Raw genomic sequence first — 17,298 nt, forward strand, 5'->3', positions numbered from 1 at the left:
TTAATGAAAGTTCGAAGGGAACAGTTCGTCTGGGAAAAAATTCCGGGAGTTTCTCAACGGCGAAAAAAGCTCCGGCCACCTTTTTTTGGCGTGAACCGCTCATATTTTTCTTCGTGAGTTGTCTTCATTCTTCCCGCAATAGCCCTCAGTCAAGGTCATCGCCTTTGTAATAAACCTAATATCGGTGTGATTGCATGAATGAAAGAGAGAGGAAGAGGGTAAAAGCGCGGCGAACGAGGGAGAGGGAGAGGGCGATGAGTGTAAATGTGGAAGAACACGATTGAGGAGAGGGAGAGAGCGTATGATCCACCTTCACTACTTCTCCTTCGCGTATCCGTGGCAAAGTGGGTGGCTACACAGTCGATGACGTCATAGTTGGAGGAGAGGAAATCGATACAGCTCGGGGGCTATCCTCACTCTCTTTTTTTTCGCTCGACCCTTCCTACCTTCACTCCCTTTTCCCTTTTGCATTCAGCCTCTCCCGCTTCCTCGCTCTCGCCCCATTTCCAGCTTCCTAAGGCTCGGGTTGTATCTCAGCTTTTTTCCTCTTCATGCAGTTGATGTTTTCGCCCGCTGGAAGGGGAATCCGTCACGCATCGGGGGAGGCTGGGGTGAGGACGTTCGCTGAAGTTTCAATTGAGAGCTACAACAAATGTAATTACGGAAATTTCGCTATCTCCCTTAGATTCCGAAATATTCCTCAAAAACTCAACTGGGAGATAAGTTGACTTCAACCGTTTTACCACTTCGCTACTGAATTTATTTGAAAAATTCGAAAACTAAAAATTTCCAAACCCGCAGTGCGGTCTGAATGGAATTTTCGTGGGGATTAAAACAACACGAAACTGGAGATTGAAATTTAAAGGCACTATTTCACTCTCGTTGCGCATTACTATAAACTGCATATTGAAACATTAAAATTTTCGAACCATTCCGTTTTATGCGATAATAAAATCCACGTCGGAGTTATATTCGTGCATAAAACCATCGGATTGTGGATTAAAAGAGCTCATTACAAACGAATATTCATAAGAAATTAAAGCTAATCCTCTCATTTCAAGCGGAATTCCCACGGAAACTGAAAAAATCCTCAAATCTCCGTAAAAACAGTAGAAAAAAATTCTGCCCAGCAGAAAAGAGGATTTAATAAACCCGGAAAAATAGATGCTACTGGAAAAACCTCTCAGACAAAGCCACTCTAGAAAATTTCAAGACTGTCACCGGATAAACGTCTCGCATTCATCCACAAAAACCCGATAAATGTACATCCGGAGAATAACAATGAAATTCATCTTGATCGCCCTGCAGATTGAACCTTCGCCAAAGCTCCTGAAGTGCGAATAGCGACTACTAAGAGACGTAGACTCGAGGATTATTACTGGAAACTAGAATTTTTTTTCTTCGTGACGCTGCAATTGAACTGAAAGTTGGAGCTTGCAATAATTTTCCAATAATTGCATCAGAAAATTAATGGAATACTTGATTTTTTAAGTGACGAGACTCTGAAATTCCAGCAAAAATGTCACTCGATGAAAATTTTCGGGATTAAATCCCGGGATTAAATTCGGGATTAAATCCCGAAAATTCAGACAAAAATGTTCAACCGTCTCCCCGAAAAATCCCCACGCGAATCAACAAAACCAATTCTTCCGTGATGCTCTCGATAAATTCGCCAGGAAATGAACCAGAGATTCATCAGTAAGCAATAAACGTGTTGGGCGATGTAGGCGGGAGCTGCACACGCTGGCTTATCCGTTCGATAATGACAGTAAACTAGACACATGGGCATGCCGTTGATGAAACAATTACTAAATCCGTCGTACCTATTTGGCCCCTGGGTGTTAACAGTTTATTAGACGATGATTTTACCCCTCGTGTGTTTCATAACCCAACAGCTGGAATGAGATTGCAATTTCCTTGGGCGGCTGGGGATGTACGGGACGATGAAAAATGTCGAAAACCTCCGGGACAGATTGTTTCGATCCTAATGGGAGAGGACTATTCTCCGCTCGAAAAATTCAGGGCCGAATTATTTTTTTCATGGAGGAATATTTCACTCAGGAATATTCTCGTTTTAATTTGGTTTTTAACAACAATAAATCGGTCTCCAGAAAGGGCACTGAGAGAAAAACAAACACGTTGTCAAACAAGTCTTGTTTGGGCCAACAAAATCGCTAGTTGAAAATTGCCAAAAAATAATTTGTTTGGTTGAAATTTGAAAGTCTCAAGCATGAATAATTGTTCTGCTTTCGACACNAAAAAATAATTTGTTTGGTTGGAATTTGAAAGTCTCAAACATGAATAATTGTTCTGCTTTCGACAGCAACGAAATATTTGGCTCAAGAGGCGGATAATTCACACCAGACGGTGCCTTTTCAGGATGAAAATATCTCATACAGAGGAAAATTTATCAACAAATATTTTATCCCCAAGTTACAAGATTGCTGTCATATCATTATTATTGTTTCATTTAAGGGTTCATTTCTTGTCTGTGATTATTAGACAGCCGAAACGAAAAACCACTATCCCTTCTTCCGCAATACGTATGGGAGTATCGAATAACGAAGGAGTAGTGCTAGAAATGACATTTCTTGCGTGTACAGAGAATGCAATTTTCTTCAACTACTAAATCTATTTTTGCGACAAAAATTTGCCATTCCGGCGCACCTTCTGCTGTTTGGCACAAAAAATTCTTTTTCGATAATTTTTAAAAAACGATTTTCTTGACATAAGTAAGACTTGTTTGAGAACTTTGTCGTTTTTAATCTAAAAGAGATGGAAAAATTTCCGTCATGACCTTTTTTGTGGAGCCAATTGAGGGTTATGAAAAAGGTCGTGAGCAAAATTTTGCCATCTCTGTTAGATTCCGAGATATTCATCAAAAATTGGCCAAAAGTCAAAATCGAATTAACCCGGTTTAGCGCTTCGCTACAGAATTGCGGGTGAAATATTTACAAGTGGGCTAGTGCGCTGGCAGAAATGTTTTACAGTATCATATGTTTATTTGAGTATCAGTAATCACGTGATTCTAGTGATCAGAATTGCTTCATTGATCTCCCTGTGACAAAAAATTTGCCATTCCGGCGCACCTTCTGCATGTTCGGCACAAAAAAATCCTTTTTTGATAATTTTCAAAAAACTATTTTCTTGGCACAAGTAAGACTTGTTTGAGAACTTTGTCGTTTTTAATCTAAAAGAGATGGAAAAATTTCCGTCATGACCTTTTTTGTGGAGCCAATTGAGGGTTATGAAAAAGGTCGTGAGCAAAATTTTGCCATCTCTGTTAGATTCCGAGATATTCATCAAAAATTGGCCAAAAGTCAAAATCGAATTAACCCGGTTTAGCGCGTCGCTACTGAATTGCGGGTGAAATATTTACAAGTGGGCTAGTGCGCTGGCAGAAATGTTTTACAGTATCATATGTTTATTTGAGTATCAGTAATCACGTGATTCTAGTGATCAGAATTGCTTCATTGATCTCCCTGTGACCCCAATTTGATTCCATCAGCAAGTGAAAAAATTCAATGTGAATAACGAGAAAATGAGAAAACATAAGAAAAAACGAAGACAAGTGAGTGGACGGGGGAGAGAAACTCAAACTCCTCACGTATGCATCAAAGTGAATTCTATTTACTCGAGTGCAACTCGAGCGAATTCTACCCAAGAATTTTTCCACTTGAATTTTCAATTTATCCAGCAGTAACAGAGTCTTTAAATATTTCGAGGAGTATCGCATTGGGTGCGAGTGTTCTCACAAGTGCCACATATACCAGAGATATATATTCTCCCGGCATTAGAGAGAGCGGGTGAATTTTATGAAAATTGTCTTTCAGCCGTTGAAATTGCTCGTGACCCAGTGGAGCCGAGAATTTCTATGAGATCGGATAATGCAGGTAAGTTCAACCGGGAAATCCCATGAATATGCAGATCCAGCTGTGATAGAATGGAAAGTTAGAATTGCCGAATGAAATGAAAACGCTTAATAATGCGGGATTAATCTGTACGCAGGGCTGACGATTATCAAAGGTTGAAATTGTTCAGCCACTAATGTCCTACTTCATGTGACCTTCAGATTACCTAATCTCTAGTATCCTTGGGTATTCGCGAAATAAATCTCCTGAACGGTGAGATAGTCTGCATAACCCGGAGTTTAAACATGAACTTTCGTCTTTCAGGCGAAACGGAAATGTCGGAATTGTGATTAACACTCACGTGATGCCAACTGGCACCTTCTGGTGCGCCATTCAAATGTAGTGAACGCAATTCGTGATGATTTTATCCAGGGACTGTTCACATTCGTAATCGTGGGGTAATAAAATTGCAGTCCCAGTGAAATCAACACTGCTAGAAAAAAATGAAATTTCGGGGACAGTTGGGTACTAATTTTCAGGACAGTGACACTAAATGCGATTTGGGAAGAAAAAAAATATGAAATTTTAGGTTTCACTGGAAATTCTGCCAAATTCCAGAATTTCAGGCGGCGTAAAGACGAGAATAACTTAATTATCCGCCTCTTGAGCCAAATATTTCGTTGCTGTCGAAAGCAGAACAATTATTCATGTTTGAGACTTTCAAATTCCAACCAGACAAATTCTTTTTTGGCAATTTTCAACTATCGATTTTGTTATCCCAAACAAGACTTGTTTGACAACGTATTTGTTTTTCTCTCAGTGTAGATACTAGTGTCTACCCCTCATAAATCGGTCACATTTTTCTCACGTGACGGGTCAATGACACCTCGGATTATTTTTTCACCTCTCCCGCTGACAACGAGGTAATCGAAGGGTGGGAATTTCCAAATTGAATGTTCAGCACTAATTCTCCAATGATATCTGGTGCTTCCCCTGTCTCCTAGGCTCCGACACAAAGAGGCAACCGTCGGAATTTAATTCCAGCGAGTGGGATGGGCAATTTCTGCGTTCCGGATGGAGAAATGTGAGTGGAGAAAATGGGGGTGAGAAGGGGTGAGAGCAGTTGTACGTGGGCGGGTCAGGTGTAGCCTGTGAATTGGAACAGGGCCAAATTCTATTTATAGGAAACACGTGTATTCCACCTCAATGTAACTCCTCACGTCCGTTTCGTAGTTTTTTGGATATTAAATGATAGAGTCCATGAAAAGATTAACATCGTCCGCAATTCATGAGCCGTTTCGATTCAATTTACCTTCACTTTAGAGTGAAAAAATGTTTCCAGAGAACACTATTTCATTTTTACACGCCAAGTTTTACTGTTCAACATTTATTCAATTTTACATCCCGAGATTGCAGTGAGGGGCAAATGACTCTTGATACGCTCGAATAATTTTTCAAAGTTTAATGTGTTTGATGTGTTTCATGTGAAAAGTCAAAATAATCGCAGCGAACCGGCAAAACGATTCAAGTCGACCTAGCTCTCGGCTAATTTTCGAGGAATATCTCCGAATCTAAGTGAAATAGAGAAATTTTGGTGATAAACTTTTTTCCAGGTCGCAGTCTGCTCTACAAAAAAGATTTTAACAAAATTTTGCTGTCTGTCTTAGATAACGAGATACTCATCGAAAACTGACCAATGATCTGGAAATAAATAAAATACTTGATTTTTCAGTTCAATTATTTTGCGAAAATTCACGAAAATCAGGAAAATTCAGGGAAAAATTGAAAATTCATGTCATTTTGATTTTGAATAATCATGTTCCACTGAAAAATCAATCGAGTTGTAAAATTTCCATCTCACTCCCGCTGAAAACTAACGAATTTTTGTGAATTCTACTTAAAACTTAAAATCCCATAACAATTTTCCCCTAAATTCTATTCAACATCACTCTCATGAGATTTACTATAATATCTTCCACGAAATTTCAAAAAATTTCCAGCAGTGAGGGATTGAAGGTGGGCTCGAGAACAATGGGACTCCCCTTTTATTTCACCCCCCGGAGAAATACAAATGAAATACCTTAACAGTTCCAAAGAAATTAAATATCCCCTCGCGAAATCCGAGGGGAACAAAAATAAACTTTCATTTAACCGAGAGCGGACGAAACATCGAGAAGTAAAAAAAGCAGTGTCGTCAGTGACGTGAGGAACGAGACAGGGTGGGCGCTTAATTAGTTCCTGGGCATTTCCCAGTCACGATCACGAGTCTACCTTAATTGGATTAGGGAGAATAGTTATCCACCCAGCAGCCAACAAATTGATGAGCCCACAGGGCACTGATATTCATGCATCTGTGCTGAGATGTACAAAGCGCCGGGGGAGGAGGCAATGAGAATCACTATCATTTGTATCCCCTCCATTGCGCCAAGAAAAAAATCCTAGTGCTCTAAATAAAAATCTCTGAGTTTCAGAATTTTGTTGAAAGATCTATGAAGTGAATATACAAGTGAAATGACCGCTTATTCCAAGAAAATTTTCGTTAAACATGAGGCGAATTAGACGAACAATTCCTACTCAATTTATCTGCAAAATTTGAAAACTGAAAATTCCAAAGTCTGCAGTGCGGCCTAGGCGGAGCTTTGGGGAGAAATAAAACTGCACTAAAGTTGAGATTGGATTTTCAAGGCACTATTTCACTCTCGTTGCGCATAACTATCAACTGCTTATTGAAACATTAAAGTTTTCGAAACATTCCATTCTGTGCGATAATAAAAGCCACAACGGAGTTATATTCGTGCATAAAAGCACGGGATTGTGGATTAAAAGAGCTCATTAAAAGCGAATATTCATAAGAAATTGCAGCTAATCCTCTAATTTTTAGGGGAATTCCCACAGGAACTGAAAAAAAATCCACAAATCTCGATGAAAATAGTAGAAAAAATTGTGCGCTGGCGAACAAAGGATTTAATAAACCCGGAAAGTAGATGCGCCTGAAAAAACTTCTCAGGCAAAGTCACTCTAGGAGATTTGCTGAATGTCACCGGATGAACGTCTCGCATCCATCCACAAAAACCCGATAAATGTACATCCGGAGAATCACAATGACATTCATCTTGATCGCCCTGCAGATTGAAACTTCACCAAAACTCCTAAAGTGCGAAAATAGTGACTGCTAAGAGACGTAAAATCGAGGATTCTTACTGGAAACAAGAAATTTTTTTCTTTGTGACGACATAATTGACCTGAAATTGAAAGCTTGCAATAATTTACCAATAATTGAATCAGAAAATTAACTGAATACTCAATTTGTTTAATGACGAGACTCTGAAATGTCAGTGAAAATGTCACGCGATGAAAATTTTCGAGATTTAACCCAGAAAATTCAGATAAAAATTTGTAACCGTCTCCCCGAAAAATCCCCGCTCGAATCTACGAAATCAATTCTTCCGTGATTCTCTCGATAAACTTACCGGACAATGAATCAGAGATTCATCGATCAGCAGTAAATCTGCTGAAATTCTGAAGAGTCTCTGAAGAGATAAACATCACACTAAAGTCTAGCGAGCAAAAAATCTTGGGAACGAGTGAAATTTTCAGTTATTCTAAGAAAATTTTCATGGAATGTCAGACGAAATAGTGGAATCTCCTCTCTCCGGCGACCACGCGGTGGCTCGGGTTGCGGATTCTATAGTTCTAAAAAACTGAATCCTTCTCCTCTCTGCGAAAGTTGTGGTAGACTGCAATTATTTAAGATAATGGCAGGGATTTCAGGATGAACAAATGACGAAGAAAAGTCATGAAACACTCAGAGGCCCGAGAAAAGCAGAAATAAATTTTTGTTTTACCTGAGGCCAAAGGGTCACATCTTGGATTGTTTTGGGGGGAAAGTCGACTTTCGCCAAAACCGAATTTTTCCACCGGGTAAACGCTGATTCTATATTTTCTGGCCCGCCTGATACCCCTGAGACCCTCACTTGCCCGGGAAAGGCAGAAATAAAAAAATTTTTATTTCCACCCCGAGCCATAGGTGTCGTATTTAGGCTTTTTTCGGGGGGAAAGTCGACTTTCGCCAAATTCGAATTTATCCGCCGGGTAAACGCTGATTCTATATTTTCTGGCCCGCCTGATACCCCTGAGACCCTCACTTGCCCGGGAAAGGCAGAAATAAAAAAATTTTTATTTCCACCCCGAGCCATAGGTGTCGTATTTAGGCTTTTTTCGGGGGGAAAGTCGACTTTCGCCAAATTCGAATTTATCCGCCGGGTAAACGCTGATTCTATATTTTCTGGCCCGCCTGATACCCCTGAGACCCTCACTTGCCCGGGAAAGGCAGAAATAAAAAAATTTTTATTTCCACCCCGAGCCATAGGTGTCGTATTTAGGCTTTTTTCGGGGGGAAAGTCGACTTTCGCCAAATTCGAATTTATCCGCCGGGTAAACGCTGATTCTATATTTTCTGGCCCGCCTGATACCCCTGAGACCCTCACTTGCCCGGGAAAGGCAGAAATAAAAAAATTTTTATTTCCACCCCGAGCCATAGGTGTCGTATTTAGGCTTTTTTCGGGGGGAAAGTCGACTTTCGCCAAATTCGAATTTATCCGCCGGGTAAACGCTGATTCTATATTTTCTGGCCCGCCTGATACCCCTGAGACCCTCACTTGCCCGGGAAAGGCAGAAATAAAAAAATTTTTATTTCCACCCCGAGCCATAGGTGTCGTATTTAGGCTTTTTTCGGGGGGAAAGTCGACTTTCGCCAAATTCGAATTTATCCGCCGGGTAAACGCTGATTCTATATTTTCTGGCCCGCCTGATACCCCTGAGACCCTCACTTGCCCGGGAAAGGCAGAAATAAAAAAATTTTTATTTCCACCCCGAGCCATAGGTGTCGTATTTAGGCTTTTTTCGGGGGGAAAGTCGACTTTCGCCAAATTCGAATTTATCCGCCGGGTAAACGCTGATTCTATATTTTCTGGCCCGCCTGATACCCCTGAGACCCTCACTTGCCCGGGAAAGGCAGAAATAAAAAAATTTTTATTTCCACCCCGAGCCATAGGTGTCGTATTTAGGCTTTTTTCGGGGGGAAAGTCGACTTTCGCCAAATTCGAATTTATCCGCCGGGTAAACGCTGATTCTATATTTTCTGGCCCGCCTGATACCCCTGAGACCCTCACTTGCCCGGGAAAGGCAGAAATAAAAAAATTTTTATTTCCACCCCGAGCCATAGGTGTCGTATTTAGGCTTTTTTCGGGGGGAAAGTCGACTTTCGCCAAATTCGAATTTATCCGCCGGGTAAACGCTGATTCTATATTTTCTGGCCCGCCTGATACCCCTGAGACCCTCACTTGCCCGGGAAAGGCAGAAATAAAAAAATTTTTATTTCCACCCCGAGCCATAGGTGTCGTATTTAGGCTTTTTTCGGGGGGAAAGTCGACTTTCGCCAAATTCGAATTTATCCGCCGGGTAAACGCTGATTCTATATTTTCTGGCCCGCCTGATACCCCTGAGACCCTCACTTGCCCGGGAAAGGCAGAAATAAAAAAATTTTTATTTCCACCCCGAGCCATAGGTGTCGTATTTAGGCTTTTTTCGGGGGGAAAGTCGACTTTCGCCAAATTCGAATTTATCCGCCGGGTAAACGCTGATTCTATATTTTCTGGCCCGCCTGATACCCCTGAGACCCTCACTTGCCCGGGAAAGGCAGAAATAAAAAAATTTTTATTTCCACCCCGAGCCATAGGTGTCGTATTTAGGCTTTTTTCGGGGGGAAAGTCGACTTTCGCCAAATTCGAATTTATCCGCCGGGTAAACGCTGATTCTATATTTTCTGGCCCGCCTGATACCCCTGAGACCCTCACTTGCCCGGGAAAGGCAGAAATAAAAAAATTTTTATTTCCACCCCGAGCCATAGGTGTCGTATTTAGGCTTTTTTCGGGGGGAAAGTCGACTTTCGCCAAATTCGAATTTATCCGCCGGGTAAACGCTGATTCTATATTTTCTGGCCCGCCTGATACCCCTGAGACCCTCACTTGCCCGGGAAAGGCAGAAATAAAAAAATTTTTATTTCCACCCCGAGCCATAGGTGTCGTATTTAGGCTTTTTTCGGGGGGAAAGTCGACTTTCGCCAAATTCGAATTTATCCGCCGGGTAAACGCTGATTCTATATTTTCTGGCCCGCCTGATACCCCTGAGACCCTCACTTGCCCGGGAAAGGCAGAAATAAAAAAATTTTTATTTCCACCCCGAGCCATAGGTGTCGTATTTAGGCTTTTTTCGGGGGGAAAGTCGACTTTCGCCAAAACCGAATTTTTCCACCGGGTAAACGCCGTTTCTATATTTTCTGGCCCGCCTAATGCCACTGAGACCCTCACTTACCCCAGAAATGCAGAAATAATAATATTTTTTTACACTAGGACCTGTACATAGTCCCGTCAGTCTTTTTCATAAGTTGCTCTGGATTCATAGAATCATTTTGGGACTGAAGGAGGGCTGATCCAACGCTGAGCTCCAGCCCTGGTTGAGCATTTTCAAGCCCTGCTCCAGGGCTTGGTGAGTCCTGTTTCTGTCGTCAATTCTTATCTGGAAAGAAATCCTCAACAGAGAAAATTTTTTACTGTGAAAATTAAATCCTCAGTAATTTAAAATAGTCATAATGAAGTTGAAATTCTGAGGACCCTCTGAAAAGTTGAAAATCCAGGTTTCGCGGCACCTGCGGTTGCATTACTCCCACAACTTCCCGAAACTCCAGTCAAAACTATTCGGTGCTAGTCAAAACATTCAGGTGCGACAATTTTTCATTCTACCCGTCACGTGTCAATCGACCTTCCCTCGGCGAAAGCTGACGTGAAAGACTTTAGTTGGACAACACCAAATAATTCAAGCGCGACAATACTCGCGTTGGGAAGGGGATATTTCGTATCATCGAGTTTTCGTGTCGCTCAATATGCATTCAATTCTGTTTTGTCTCGACTGTTGTGACACTTCAACTCCTTTTCAGATTATTAATAAATGAAATGAATATTTCTGTGCATTCGGCCCTCCCACTCTCCCTAAGGTATAGCAATTGAATAAATCCCAAACAACTAGCGCCAATTTATCAATTTTCTTATGAACCCATTAAATTAATTAATCACTTACTCTTGATTAATAACTCGATTGATTTTGGCCTTTCTCTTCAAATTGCAATTGTGACAATCAGTCAGTTTTTGATGAATATCTCGGAATCTAAGGTCGATAGCAAAATGTTTGTTATAACCTTTTTTCCAGAGCGAATTGAGATCTGCAAAAAAGGTTCTTACGAAAATTTCGCTATCCCTCTTAGATACCGAGAAAACTCAGCTAAGAGCTCAGTCGATGTGAATCGTTTTACCATTTCGCCACTGAATTCCTCACTCCGCCCTGAACAATTTCTTTTGTTTCTCCATCAATCGACTGGACACCTCACATATCGCTATCCACCAGCCCTCTATCCATTAAATTAAATACCTCATATAAACATCCCTCCATTATCGCATTTTTATCAGCCCAACGCTGCGGTATAAGCCAAGGCCAATCAGTTGTTTCAACCGTCAGTCTTCCTCCTCTCCTCTTCTCACCCCTAATTGCCATGAAGCGCGCAAAGGTCATCAAGATAAATAAACCCTGTGTGTTATCCTCATTGAACAAGCCGACACGCTCGATACCCTGGAGGGATAGCTCCAAAGTTGGTGCATCCTTTTGGACATAGTTATAGGCGAATGCACTAGTTTCCACCTGTACTGGCAAATTGTGTGGTTCTAGGATCATATACATGCTGACTCGATTTGCACAACTGGACTCCCTAGACCATCTTCGAGCCTCGCCGGAAACCACTAACCTATATACCCTTGGTTCCTGGTTAATGGTCATCGGCTAACCGCATTCTTATGCCACTGCCAACTGGTCACGTCGACATTCTGGAATCGTTTGTCGACCGGTAATTCGTTACGGAGTTTAATCAGGGTTTTGGGTTATGCTTCAGATTTGTTTCGAGGGGCTGTTCACATTTGAATTGAGTGACAGCATGATTGCAAAATTGACCTTTATGCTTGACTCTTGGGCTTGACCTTTACTCGCTTAACCCTTCCTCGCTTGACCCTTATGTTTTCCTCATGTAGATCAGTCAATTCAATTGACCCTTGTGATTGATACCTAAACTTGACCCCCAACTCCTACGGTATTTTCACCATAATTGCGGCACAATTGACTGGATAGTTGGAATTTGGGCTTTCAACAACTAAAATTCGTGCGCAAGATTCAAACAGTTTCAAATGACTACATTTATTTCAAGCGATGATTGCAAGTACATCCATTGGTTACAGCTCTTGATTACGAAATCTTTGGAATCATTCGAATCATGAAACAAGCATCCATCAAATTTCCATCAATGCAAAGTAAAAGTAAAGTAGAAAATGGAATATTAAACGACCGGTGAGTCACAAAATCCGAAAAAAATCTTGCAATATCGTCTACTCTACAATTTTCAAAGCCTCCCAACTTATCAGTTTGAGGACAATGTGCACACAGCAACTCGGTTTGTATACCCTCGGCAAACCGTGCAAACAACAATGCCTTATCTAGTGACAATAGCGAGACCCAGTCCCATTATCGCCAGAATTTCCCAAACTTCAACGCTCATTTCAATTCCTCAATGATCATTATTCCCGTCACTCGTACCACTGACAATTATTGATGTCGGCAGTTGTGATAAACCAGAAACTTTGTATTTACACTCGACTTATTCTCTCCCGACTCTCGTCCTGATTTTTTTCTCCCTCACCCCACATCCCCCCGTCGCCTCTCGGTTTGCCACTTTGAATTTATTGATTTTGCAGGAGTGTTTATCGAAACAGCGATACGGATGAAATGTTCAGCATTCGTCGGGCGCACGAGTGCCAGCCAATGTGCATACACGTGCCCGATAGGCATCTTGCATATGCAAAATTCATATTCCAACTCTGTGGGTGGAGGTTTTGCTGTGGTTGGAGGAATAAAAATGAGAAGCATTGGAAAATGGTACGGTGGAACGCGGGGCGGGGGCTGCGAGCCGAGCATTCAGCCACGGAAAATCAAGTTAACATTGTTCTGGAGGAAAAATGGAGGGAATTAATGTTCCGTTGATGCGATGAGAAAATCGATGAAGAATGGCATTTTCGGTTCAATTATTCAGTTGATACTAGTGCGTTTGGGGGCCTGCCCTACGGCGATCCAATTTAGCCTCACGGAGAGAAAAATTCAACAAAATTACCAGAAAAAAACGCCAAAATTACGTTTCGAAACGTAATCTGGGAGCGAAGTAAAATTCAATAAAAAGTGTCAATCGTCACGTAAATTCTACGATCTGTTCCGTAAAAATTACTCATCCGTCCGACGCCTCACGGCTAGCAATGAGTCAGTGAGGGGGAGATTTTAACAACACGTTCCGTAATTTTTGTCGGAACTTTTCGTAAAAATTCTTAAACATTCAAGAATTTTCATGTTCTGAGGCATAATAAGTCTTGAAGTTTCTGTTAGATTTTACAACTTCCAGAAAAATTACGTGACTTTTTCGTATTTTTTCGGTGACAGACCCGAAAATTTACTGAACATTTCAGATTTATTCTCTTATATTCCTATAGAAATTCACTGGACGTTTCAGATTTCTTCTCTTCCATTCCTATGGAAATTGTCGGAAAACGATTCCCCATTGCGGATTACGTGAATTATTCCGTGATTTTTACTGGATATTTCTCTCCGTGTGCCAAATGGAAGCTTTGTAGGTGAACAGGTGTAGTGAACAGGGTAATTGCTGGACAATTAAGGGAAATTCGAGTTTCGTGGTGGAATCTAAAATGAAAGAATCCCCTACATTGGGATATGATGGCTTCTACACCTCCAAGAATATTGTAATTAGCAGAAAAAAATTATTTGAAGTGAAAATAACAAAACAAAGAATAATTAAATTAAGAAAAAATTAAATGCAGCCGAAACCTCTAACTTCTGGACGACTGGGATATTTCTTTTTATTTATCAAATGTCGATCCATAGAAAAAATAATTGATCACATGATTAAAAATGGCTGAAAGATTACAAACATTAAAATAATGTAAATTAAAAATAATTTCCGCCTAGAATTCCCACAAATTCTAGGATTTAATGTGCCTACAAATAGCCCAGTTGATGGCGTTAGATGAATCGATTCGCTGGGGATCGAGAGTTGTAACGGGAAAATATAGCCAGAGAATGAATAGAATCTAAACACTACTGGTCGAAACAAGCACACTGGACTGCCTGGTTGATACTATTTTCGCAGCAAATATTTGCCCCGATGAATCTCCCCTTCACCCGCACACCTCTGACAAATTGAGGCACAATAATCAACGGCAATGGAAACTGGTGATATTCCAAGAATGCCGGGGTGTAGCTCTTTCGTTTGGGAATTTTGTTCAATTTTCCATCTTTAATTCATGACGCTCAATAGTTGGGTGAATATTGCATTCGTGATGACCTGCTGTGTACTCGAAACACACGCACATAGGCAAGAGCTAAAATAGTTTTTACAGCTGCGCGCCAGCTGACCTTGTCAGTAATATGACTGTAATTTTTTGCGTATGCTTTTTTATTTCATTTTCAAAAAATAAGAAATTTTTGAAAATTATTCCATAAATCAAACCAACGGTCATTACTATCGCCTTCATCTTCGGACTCGGTCAAAGGAACATCGAAAACATTTTTTAAGCCACCATTCAATGAATTCAGAAGTTTTTTTGTTATCGTGGAACAATCGATTTTTGAAAAAATTTTAAAATTCTAAAAATCAACAAATGGATTAAATTTCAACTATTGTCAGTAAATACGGCTCAAAATGACCTATGTTTGAAAAAAATCAAACTCATGGATTCATCATTACATCATAATGGACTAATACAACAACAAAAAATCCAAGATAACGCAATTTTGAACGATTACAAAGTTTCCATTCGGAGACAGAAACAACAATCAATAATTCACTCCCGCCAATCCACTCAACAGAGCCCTCACAAACTTCAACCCTAGAAGTTATCATTTTTTATTCGAAAAATATTATCTCCGGAATTGATCATAAAAATTGAAATAACTCTTGATACGAAAAACCTATCTGCCTGTATCACATCCCCGAACCAAGTTTAAAAGTATATTGCCTATTTCCATCGTTTGCTCGTGGTAACCGAGACTAAGTCCACAAAATTCTGATATAAATCTCCGAATAAATCTTGAACTCGTCGTTTAGTGAACACGGCAATGGCACCGCTCGCAGCACTGTCGTATACCATATTTTTTTTACTTCAGGCAACTTGGTGAGTACGATGCTTTCACGACATTCATACCGAACTTGGAAACGTTCCTGTTTTGACTGGGACATTGCAGCATAGGATCCTTGCCAAACGAGGATTCGGTCGCACATCGAGAAATATTTTCCGATCAAATCCATTGGGAATCGCTGGGTTGTGGGATTTGGAAGTGCTTCATTTGTCATTTGAAAAAAATCAATGTAAGAGGGTATTCTGCTATCAAGCAAGACTGATGATAAAATGAAATTGAGTTCTACGGCTACACTGGGGTTGTTTGTCACCCGAGGCCCATTGCTATATTCAGCTTTAATTAGAAACAACACCGAAGTGTTACATCTTTGGGATATTCTTTCCTGCGCAGATTTCAGTAGCCAAGTGGTAAACGGAGATAGTCGACTTATCTCCCAGTTGAGTTTATGAGGAATATCTCCGAATCTAAGGGAGATAGCGAAATTTTTGTAATTACATTTGTTGTAGCTCTCAATCGGTTCTACAAAAAAGGTTGTAATAAAAATTTTGCTATCTCCCTTAGATTCCGAAATATTCATTGAAAACTGGTCAATAGTCAAAATTGACTTGTACCGTTTTACCACTTCACTGTTGAATTAAATTAAGAAATAGTTGAATGCAGCCGGACTGAGCCTTTTTTTTATTTATTAAATATCGGTCAAAAGAGAAAATCATTGATCACGTGATTATACACGAGTAATTTTACTGAACGGTGAAGTAATCGGTACAATTTCCTTTTTATTTATGGGGTATCCAATGCAGGTTGAAATCGTCCGGAAGCTAACGCCCGCCCAGAAATTTTCCTGTTTATCCTAAGTATCCTGTGCTCTCATGATTATGATCCTAATTAACGAAATACCTGTTTAAATCCGCGGTACATGACGCGTATCTCCTGCCTCGAGAATTTCGTCTGTCTCAACAACTCCTCAATAGCCACCGGTCTTGTTGTATGCTGTCTAGCCCTCGAGCTCTCGAACTCGAACAGTGCCTCTTCAGGGCCCGGTGAGTCCGGTGGCGTTGCCATTGTTTCACGTGTTTTTTAGCCACGTGTCAATTCTCGCTCAATGTCACCTCAGGGTCTTGACACTAGAGACCCAATCGTCGTGGCTTCCATTCCCTGGAAAAGAATAGGGAGAATCCAGCGGTCAACATCTAGAACTTCTGTATATTGATTCAATTATCAAAAGGACGGGCAATGCTCTGTTGCATTTTATTCTGTTGGGAACAGAAATATGTATTTTGCATGAACAATGAATTATAACATTCGCTCGACCGTGACCTGCGCTGTCCGTCGGCTTCCTCGATATTCGCCCGAGTCGATAAAGTACGACCTGGACTATCTAGACCGCGACAGAGACAGCCGGGATTTAATTCTGGACTACGTTAATGGTCACTGAGAATGCAATAACCGCGTGATGAATTTATTATCACTACGGTTATCAACTTTAAGTTTAATGCCATTTCCGGTTGTACAACGTGTGAAAAAAATTAATGGGAAAATCGACAGGCGTGAGAAAATTTCATTGCAAAACCTAGGTGAATTTTATTGGATTTCCGTGTTTTTTTGAGAGATTGAGACATTTTCTATGAAAATTGACATGAATTTTTCCAACCGTTTTCATTTTTTTCTTGATTTTGGATTTAATTCTGGACTACGTTAATGGTCACTGAGAATGCAATAACCGCGTGATGAATTTATTATCACTACGGTTATCAACTTTAAGTTTAATGCCACTTCCGGTTGTACAACGTGTGAAAAAATTTAATGGGAAAATCGACAGGCGTGAGAAAATTTCATTGCAAAACCTAGGTAAATTTTATTGGATTTCCATGTTTTTTTTCAATAGACAACGGGCAATAGGAACTATTTTGCAGAAAAAATCAGTAGAATTTTGAATCCTTTCTATTGAGACATTTTACGGACACGTACGTACGGACACGGCCAAAAATTGCATTTTCGGACTTTTTGGATCATAACGGGTCGCTACAACACAAAAAATCCAAAATTTAAATTTGAACGATTACAATGCCTCCATTCGGAAGCAAAAAGTGTGAATAAAAAGAATGTATGAAGCATACTTTTTCTCAAATGAGCCGGTGAGTATTCTCTTCTA

General features: G+C 40.4%; 1 protein-coding gene across 1 annotated transcript in view; it reads right to left on the reverse strand.

Moving 5' to 3' along the window:
- LOC107048952 (Kv channel-interacting protein 2) overlaps positions 1 to 17,298 on the reverse strand; it is a 35,798-nt gene that overhangs the window by 16,144 nt on the left and 2,356 nt on the right. Inside the window, exon 2 of the mRNA XM_015272423.2 lies at positions 16,044 to 16,301. Coding sequence (XP_015127909.1) covers positions 16,044 to 16,208 — 165 coding nt within the window. The 5' untranslated portion in view covers positions 16,209 to 16,301. The remainder of the gene's footprint in view (positions 1 to 16,043; positions 16,302 to 17,298) is intronic.

This window comes from Diachasma alloeum, unplaced genomic scaffold (genome assembly GCF_001412515.2).
Source record: "Diachasma alloeum isolate Michigan unplaced genomic scaffold, Dall2.0 Dall_scaffold_00198, whole genome shotgun sequence".
Lineage (NCBI taxonomy): Eukaryota > Metazoa > Arthropoda > Insecta > Hymenoptera > Braconidae > Diachasma > Diachasma alloeum.